Below are 9,355 nucleotides of genomic sequence, written 5' to 3' on the forward strand. Positions count from 1 at the left end.
TATATATATATATATATATATATAGTATGTTTGTTTATCTTGGTACTGTCAAATGTATCTTACAAAAAAAAAATATCTATTCTACTAAATGTGATCATATATTTGCAGTTTAAAACTCTTCTCTTGTTAATGATTGTACTTTTCCTCATATTTATTATAAATAAAGTCCATGGGTACATTTTAATGTGCAATTTGCGGTTTGCTCAATAAAACATCCGGCAAAGTACATTAATGGCTTGAACCATTGAATGCAAGTCACCATATATATATATATATATATATATATATATATATATATATATATGCTTGTGTCCATAAAATGGTATGCGTGATGCGCATTGACTTGCATAAGGTGGTATTGGATATGAGAGATCGAAATGTTAAATTCTAAGCTTGGTAAAAAAAAGTAATTTTAGATATCTATTCAATGTCAGTGTCGACTGGTACGGCTTTAAATCAGCCGATATTTGGAGGACAAATACACTCAGTCCGAAGACTAAGTTGCTAACAGTATCCACATAATCGGTCGGTTCATAGCAGAACCGGTAGGCTGCAGGTTTGGTGAATCGTTTGAGAATCAATAAAAAATAAGTAAAAAAAAAATGCTTTTTAAATTATATAAATAAAAAGATTTTTTTTTTAAAAAAAATCTTGAATATAAAAAGTGCTTTACTAAATGACGTGGCATTCTTCAATTGGCCATATAGTCAAATTGGTTTGCCACATATTTAAATAAGCCCATTATAACAGCATTGAATGTTTTGTCAGATATTACTTGCTGGAGTATATTATACATATACACACATATATAAACATACATACATGTGTATATGTATGTATAAATTTTTAATGCTGTGAAAATCATATTTAATAATGTTAAGTATATTGAATTATCTATCTTAAATGAAATAAAATATAAACAAACTTTTATATACATATATATAAATAAATAAAAGGCAAAGTGAAAGAGAGAGAGAGAGGGTGTATGTGGCCTAGAAACCCTAATTCCTTGTGCTCGTCTCTACTGTAGCCTTTTGGATAGTGATACCATATCTAACATTTTCTCACCTCAAAGAATAAAACTGAAGAGAAAAAGGTTTTCCAGTAACGTTGAAGAAAGAAATAAATTCATCAAGAGTAAGGCCAGTTCCTTTTGGGAAACATAGCGAATAATTATCACATCGAAACAAACTAAAGATAAGAATTGAACTTTTTGCGTGGACATTGCCCCTTCTAGCCTGTTTATACAACAAAGTGCAATAATTTTGCCTCTCGAAAGAAGAAAAGCAATAAATTAAGTTTGGTGTCTATTTGGTTCAACGTAAGAAATGCTGCATTTTGGAGAAACCGCTGCATATGCTCCTGCCTGCCTCACCATCCAACTTATGACATGCCGTTGAGATGGATGGTGCAGATTCGTCCTTCTAAATATAGTGTAGCTGTGGATCCATCTCAGCCATCGGCTTCAGAACTGGTGAGATGGATGGTCTGACAGGATGACATTCCTAAAGGATATATTTATTATTTTCGTAGAGGATATTTCATGTTTGCTTTTCAATAGCCATGTTTTATTTTACATGTATGTAACACCAAAATGTATCATTTTTTTAGAGATTATTTGATTGAAAAATAAGGATATTTTAATAAAGAAAAAGGAAAAAACCAACTCCATGGTTTGTGGAAAAAAGCTGTTTGTGTCATTGACTCTATCAATCGCGCAATCTTAGGACATGTATATCCATATGATTCATCTTTAACTGTGGACAAGCATATGGGGATGATCAATTAACCATTGTTAGTTGGTTGTTTTGATAAAAACGAAAGTGAAAATTTAAAAGAAACCAAGAAATTGTGATGCCATGGACGGTGAAATGTGGGGCATTGGCGTATACATGTACGTTCATGGTAAAGTCTCTCTCTCTCTCTCTCTCTCTTTCTCTCTCTCTCCCCATATAAGTATTATCTTGAGCCTCTCATTGCCTTGTCTGAAGCCACCGTAATGCCGTTCTGATCATGTAAGGGAGTTCGAAACTGGTATGTGCCAAAAGCATCTGAAGGAAGAATGCCCAAAATTTCCATCGTATTGCGAAAAAAATCTGTTGAAGTTTCTATTGTTTTCGATGTGGGTATCTCATTTGAGGATTTGGGTATCGGAAAATGTATGAGATAATTCGTGGGTCTATCTTGATTTTATCGGATGTCGACTATAATCTGTGAAACTGCATGCCTCCTTGTAGTTTATCGGATTGCTATATCGTCCATCAATCTGGTAGTCGGATCTCGTTGATAGCTTCTTGGTTTTTCGTTCTTTGGATTATATTGGTTCCTTTTTATTTAGTGTGCCCAGCGGTGGTATCTTTTTATTGATTTAATTTTGTCAGCCTGTTCATCTTTCGCAGTTTTGTTATCGTATTATTGGATTTTCGTCAATGGATACGCTATTTCTGAATGATTATGGCATCTGATGAATCGCCTTTTTCATCTTTGCATTTGGTTTTGTTTTGGTTTGGAATTTATTGATTATTTGTGTTTTCTATCAGAACTAGAAATTGGGTCGCAGTCGATTTCAGGATTTTCTCAGGATACAAGAACAGAGAGACTGCAGCTTTGGTGATACTGAACATAGAATGGCAGCGATGGTCGCTAGAGGTAGTCAATTACCACCAACTGGGTCGGTCCAAGAAAAGGGGAGTAGGAACAAGCGCAAATTCCGTGCCGATCCCCCTCTTGCTTCTTGCTCGGACTGTGATCCCAATGCCAATCACTGTATCGGCAATCCGAGTAACTGTCCTTCACCAATGGCAGAGTTTCCAGGTTATGAAATTCCTGATAGAAGGAACATGTATGACTCGTGCCCTGTCAAAGAAAACTGCTGCAATTTCTGTGGCTTTGCTCAGCAAATTGATCTTGGTAAACCTCCTGCACAAGCTCACAGAACGAGACCAGGTTTGGTGTACAATGAGTTTTTGCAGACACAGGAGCCTCAAGATGAATTGGAATCAAATGAGTTCCAGGATGCGGATTGGAATGAACTTACAGAAGCTCAGCTTGAAGAGCTGGTTGTGAGTAATCTCGACACAATTTATCGAAGTGCAATTAAAAGGATAGCTTCTTGTGGGTACAGCGAGGATGTTGCAAGACAGGCTGTCCTGAGATACGGTCGTTGCTATGGTTGTAAGGATCCTGTATCTAATATTGTCGATAATGCACTTGCTTATCTGAAAAATGGGCGAGAAATAGATACAAAAGATCAGTTCTTCCAAGATTTACCACAGCTAGAGAAGTACATTCTGGATGAGATGGTTTGTGTTTTAAGAGAAGTGAGGCCATTTTTCAGTACAGGGGATGCTATGTGGTGCTTGCTTATCTGTGATATGAATGTGGCCCATGCATGTGCAATGGATGGTGATGCCATGGGCAGTTTTGGTGGTGATGAGAATATAGAAGGCTCTTCTGTTTCAACAATTCCACCGACAAATTGTACTGCATCAATGAACTTGCCTGAAACCAGTAGTTTAAAACAGCAACTGAAAGATGAGTTCTCTCCACCATCTGTGATGCCTGTTGTGGGTGGGATCCCCAATCTGCCACCTGCAAAATTCTCTTTGTCAACCAATGTCTCTTCCATTGTTCAAACCACTGAAAATTTGTGTTCTTTAGACCGTCTGTCAAATGAGACAGTGAGTTCCTCAACCTGTCCTATTTCGACAAAGCCAATAGATGAAGATGCTGTTGGGGGTTCCAGAATTTCTTCTTTTTGTCTTCCAAGGGAGTCATCAGCTATTAGCAAGGAACAACTTGCGAAAAAATCACAGGTGTCCATATCAGATGCCAAATCTGCATCAGAAGCATTTAGGCCAGATACCCATAAAAAGCATCATTTAAATAATTTCAAAAGAGTACATTTTAGACAAAAGTCTGGTCAAGTTGAAAGTAGCCATCGAAGCAATGCTGGTAAGGCTTCTTCAAAAGCCAGTAAGAGCAGTAAATCTGGTGGTGCAGTCTTAGATAGAAAATGGAACCCTGAATCTGTTTCCAGTTCCACTAATGTAAAGGGTCCTGTACAGTCATATACTTCAGTTGGCTTAAATCCATCACTGTCAAGCATAAGCACAGGAAAGCCACCCTTTTCTGCAAGTGCTGGAGTGCCTGCCAATGGAGGATTCATGCAAGCTAACATGAATAGCCCATTGTCTTGTCCTCTGACAAATACTGATCTTTCTTTATCACTCTATTCCAAAGGAAAGGATCCCATAGATCCAGATCAAAATGTCCCTGATGTTCAGAAGGAGGCTGGTGGTTGTGGTTGCACACCCCAATCATCATATCAAATATTTGGTGCCAGTGCTCTACCTGATGCAAAGGATGAGAAGCTGTTGAGATTGGTACACCATGCACGTGATTTACAGACTCAGCTTCAAGAGTGGACAGAATGGGCACAGCAGAAGGTCATGCAAGCTGCTCGCAGGCTGGGCAAGGACAAAGCTGAACTCAAGACCCTGAGGCAAGAAAGGGAGGAAGCAGCTCGAATGATAAAAGAGCGGCAAACACTGGAAGAGAACACCATTAAGAAACTCTCTGAGATGGAGGCTGCAATGGCAAGGACCAGTGCCCAGCTTGGATATGCCAGCGGTGCTACGCATAGGCTAGAGTTGGAAAATGTAGAGTTGAGGAAAGAGATGGAGGCTGCAAAAGTGCTTGCCGAAGAAGCGGCTGCCAAGTGTTTGGAAGCTGCAAGAAGAGAGAAGAAAACCCTCAAAAAGATTAGTTCATGTGAAAGGCAGAAAGAATTACTTCAAGAGGAGCTTGCAACTGAAAGGCGTAAACTGTCTCAGTTACAGCATCAAGTTTTGCAGGCTAAGGAGTGTCTGGCACAGCTTGAGGTTTGTATTTTGTTATTACTACTCTTTTTTCTCCTTCTGTTATTAAAGTGGTCCAGTGTTTAGTTTTATCATGTCTTAATGGTTGCTTAGCACTTAATATGTTTTGAAACCTGAGTTTGAGTTTTATTAAAACAGTTGGTATTTGTTAACCATGTACATGATTAGTTTATTTTGTTGTCCTGAGCTTTTCATTAGAAGTTAGTTCACTTAGATCTGACATACAATGCCATATCTGAGAACATACAGGATAAGTGGAGACAGGAAGAGACAGCGAAAGAGGAAGCATTGGTGCAGCTTAATTCTGAAAAAGAAGAAAGAAGACGTCTTGAATATACATCTAAGTCCAAGGAGGATGCAATTCGTACGAAAGCAGAAACAGATTATCAACAATATAGAGATGACATTCGGAGGCTTGAAAGTGAGATTGCTCAACTAAGATTGAAGACTGATTCATCAAAGATTGCAGCACTTAGGTGGGGTGTCGACCATAGCTACGCATCTCGCCCGACTGACAACAAAAGTCTTCCAAAACTCAAAGACAACAGTTCCCAACTTGCTCGTGATATTGTTGATTTCCAAGATTCTTCAGTTGGAGACGTGAAACGTGAGCGGGAATGTGTCATGTGCTTGTCGGAGGAGATGTCTGTTGTTTTTCTTCCTTGTGCACACCAAGTCGTGTGTACAAACTGCAATGAGCTTCATGAGAAGCAGGGCATGAAGGATTGCCCTTCTTGTAGGGCTCCAATCATGCAAAGGATCTCTGTGCGTTTTGCAGACTCTTAGCCCATTTGGAACGTCTGAGCTCAGATGCATAAGAGAATTTGAATAATGATTCTGGGTTGTTAGTGAATAATGAAACAGTCATTTTCTGACTAAAAAGAGATAAAAAGGAGAAATGATAGTAAAGAATTTCATTTCATAGTTTGGTGTCCAGTTGTAAAAGTTTTGTAGTGGTAGTCCGCAATAGATTTTCAGCATTTCATGTCATGCTTGATTTCTGTGATATTTCTGTTTGAGATATATTTTGGTTGAGTAATTGGGAACTGATCCTGTGTTGTTTCAAAGCTTATAGAACTTTTCGAACTGTGGGATGGCCTCTTTTTAGCTATTGAGGAAGACTATAATCATGCCATATTTGGTTTCCTCTATATGAATCTTGAAGAGGATTCAAATTTCCTTTATATGAATCTTGAAGAGGATTCAAATAGTCTCTAATCCAAGCAGGTTTTGTTTACAAAACCTACATGTTATTCTTCAAATTGCACGTCGTTGGAATTCCCTTTTGCATTGTCAGATTGAGTTTGCAGTCTTTCCTTAGACATTCACTGTATCTTTTGCAGAATGTCTGTGCTCACTGTTGAGGTTCTGTTTCACAATGTGTCTACATCCCAATGGAAAAAAAGATGCATCTTTGCCAAATATTTGCATTAATTCTGCATAATGTGCCCATATAGAGTTAAACTAAGAAAAAAGGGGAACCAGTAGGTTAGCTTTTAAAATCTATTACTCCCATTCACCCATTCCGTGATTCCACGAGTTCAGCCCTCTTTCAACTTTTCCTGTGGGAAAAGGCTTGACAGTTCTTCAGTCGTAGCAGATTATCTGGCATACCATTGGTTTTCCTATTTTGTGGATGCATGATTCGTATTTAATGTTGGTGGTTTCTGAATGCTACTCTCACAAAGATTCCCAAGTGGAAGCTCCAATATTGCGTCTGAGCAAGTCACCGTGAATGCCGTTAATGGTCTTCTCTCTTTATTCAGTTTCTCCTCTGAAGCATTCAGAGGCATGATTTTCGAATCTTGGATATGTAGTTCTGCCAAAGTTCTGTATTCATCTGCTAGGTACATATTTCAGTTGATTGGTGAAGTAACATGCTTGCTGCTGTCGGTAGTCTAAAAGCCTGCCTAGGTGCTGGGTGGTTAGCTTAGCGCGAAGGCGGCGACACCTAAATGGTTCGAATAAGAAAAAATTATTTTTAGTCTATTTTTTGTTGCTTGCTCTTTCTAATATATTGATTCAGTTGGAGCTTTCTCGTCAAAACCTCTGCCTTTTTTTTTTCTCTTTTCTCCTTTTTTGGTATTTCTCCGATTTGCTGCCTCGGCCTTCTTCAGGACTCTCCTGCTTATGTTGTCCAACGCTTTTAACTACGAAGCTTTCTGTTTCTTGCTGAGTACCCTCGTCAGCTCCCTTCGTGAACTTGGCAGAAACAATTTTCGAAGTGACATGGAAAATAAATCTAGTTAAAACATGTTTCACTTATTGTGAGGAGATCTATGGCGGTATTACATGGCTTCACCTTCATTCATCTTCCATTCTTTTTCAAGACCAGATAATGTAGTCTGAACATAGAATGGCAGTGTAACAAGAGCATCTAGTGTAACCTAGCAGACATTCTTTTCTCCCGCAGAAATTAATGCCCCCAACTGCCAGATTTGGTTCTTCCATAACCTGTTTGTAGGATGAGCTACTCTTGAATTTTGCAGAATTAGCACGATTTGATTTAGTAATTGGAGGCCATTTTAACATTTTCCCAACAACACTCTTCCATCTCTAATTAAGCAACAAACATGGTCTTGATGGATGCTTTTATTCAGGATCATTGCAGGATGGGACACTTGCCAGGATCTATGACCTAGCTCGATGGCTTATTGGTGATTCCTATGCGATTCGATGAGAGGTCAAAGCTACCCTCCTTTTTCCCTACTCTTGGATGTAGGGTTACTTCGAGACCTGAGTTGAAAGGGAGAACACCCATCAACTAGAATGCAGTGCATCTACTGTTTGCAATCAAAGGAGTAGCACCCATAGGAATCGAACTGATGACTAACCTTTCACCGGACCAGCAACATAACGAGCTATGTTACTTCATTCAGCAAAAAATAAGATAAAATATAACAATACTGAGCAAAGAGTTGCTGGAGTGGTCCATGCTAGAGGAGCAGAGCACAGCGAGGATCCTTGTCAGATTCAAAGCCTGGTCTTGGTAATGAATGGAGGAGATGGAATTTGTAACCCACTTGATAAAATTTGGAAACGCAGGGACGTGATAAGGACTTGATGTTTGATATATCTCTAGGATAGAGACAAAGCAGTTACAGTCATGCATCCATGACATGCAGTCACACTTACGTACAAAATAAGCAATTTTTCAGTACATGGCAGAAATAACTCTTGAGGTAGAAGGCCTGGTGGAGTCGCGGCCTTAACAGTGGAAAACTCGACAATGAAGCTGTAGAACTTTAAGTCATGTTTGATAGCTTCCGATCGAGATCTAATGTTGCATTAGAAGTGTGCAGAGTAAGATCACCTGTTTAAACAAACTGTGGATCTTAATCAGGGGCGGAGGGAAGGGGGGGGCCGCCTAGGCCATGACCCCACCCTAGCTAATGAAATTTTTTTCTTTTACATTGAAAAAAATAATATTTTTTAATTACGTAATGTATTTTTTGTATTAGAATTCAGTTTGGCCCTACCCGGATCTAAAGGTCAGACTGTCAGCCCGCCCCTAAAGAAAATTCTGGCTCCGCCCCTGATCTTAATAACATGGATCTTAAATCTCCGTTAGGTGTAAAAAAAATCTATGAATCTAAGATAGCATAGGGGGAAGGTTATCTGTCCTTAATTTACAGATCTGGGATCATGCTTAGATTTGAATTTAAGATAGGATAGGGGAATGTTGTTCCGGGAACGCCACACACTGTTGTTTTAGAAAAAAAATGTAATTATCTCCAGCGTTTGTTAGATATAGAAACAATATCTAAAACCACATCATGTTTCTTATAACAAAAGTAACATAGATTTCGATGAACATGTGTTCCATGAAAACAAAGTGCTTATCAAACGCCTTCCTAGGGTTTGAGATAGTGACCACTTGCCGGAGAGACGATGGTCCACGCAACTATGCGACACCTCTTGGAGTATGTGAAAGCAAAATTTTCTGTAAGATATTTACTTGGTCGTAGTAAGAAATGTCAGCCTTTTAATTTTGAAAATTTTGCAATAATTTTTCGAGGACATTAAAATGAGTATTGTCATGAAAGAAAATCATTTTTAAAATTTTCTATTTATTCAGCAAAGTGCAAATATATTGTCATGACACTTTTATTCTACAAGTTATAATGTTATAAGTTCTTCATGGATTATCATTTATATGTTCTCCTACACTTCTCCACATACTCACTTAGGAGCTAAAATCAAACATGTAACAGTTACCGTCAAACGGCATCTTCAAGTTTGGCTCAAACCTGAGAATTAAATTTTATCTATGGATGGTGTAAAAATTTTGTATGGGACAAAGACAAGGAATCGAGTGCAGTTTAATTGCACAAAAAATCGTAAAAGTCAAACTTTGATTTCCTATAACATGATCTATAACCTAAACATTGAATATTAATATATTCCGTTTTGATGTTTGGATGGAGTTTTATAATCAAGATGAAATATTCAATGGTCCAAAATTGAAAATTTTC

At 38.3% G+C, this 9,355-nt stretch overlaps 1 protein-coding gene across 3 annotated transcripts; it reads left to right on the forward strand.

Annotated features, from left to right (window-relative positions):
- Positions 1 to 1,912: 1,912 nt before the first annotated feature.
- On the forward strand, positions 1,913 to 5,802 carry LOC116260783 (putative E3 ubiquitin-protein ligase RF298). Of its 3 annotated transcripts, none has more exons than XM_031639268.2 (3): positions 1,913 to 2,034; positions 2,541 to 4,883; positions 5,130 to 5,802. In XM_031639268.2, the coding sequence occupies exons 2-3, from the start codon at positions 2,628 to 2,630 to the stop codon at positions 5,664 to 5,666; spliced, it is 2,793 nt and encodes a 930-aa protein (XP_031495128.1). In that variant the 5' UTR covers positions 1,913 to 2,034; positions 2,541 to 2,627; the 3' UTR covers positions 5,667 to 5,802. The 3 variants fall into 3 exon arrangements, with proteins under 3 accessions (XP_031495128.1, XP_031495129.1, XP_049935656.1); XM_031639269.2 differs by having other exon boundaries at positions 1,937 to 2,122; XM_050079699.1 differs by having other exon boundaries at positions 1,941 to 2,015.
- The last annotated feature ends 3,553 nt before the right edge of the window (positions 5,803 to 9,355 follow it).

This window comes from Nymphaea colorata, chromosome 9 (assembly GCF_008831285.2).
Source record: "Nymphaea colorata isolate Beijing-Zhang1983 chromosome 9, ASM883128v2, whole genome shotgun sequence".
Taxonomy (NCBI): domain Eukaryota; kingdom Viridiplantae; phylum Streptophyta; class Magnoliopsida; order Nymphaeales; family Nymphaeaceae; genus Nymphaea; species Nymphaea colorata.

Excerpts from the sequence above, each read along its gene's own strand:
- LOC116260783 (XM_031639268.2), top strand. The coding sequence starts at position 2,628 with ATGGCAGCGATGGTCGCTAGAGGTAGTCAATTACCACCAACTGGGTCG. Across the intron at positions 4,884-5,129 it reads AGTGTCTGGCACAGCTTGAG|GATAAGTGGAGACAGGAAGA; the intron begins GTTTGTATTTTG and ends GAGAACATACAG.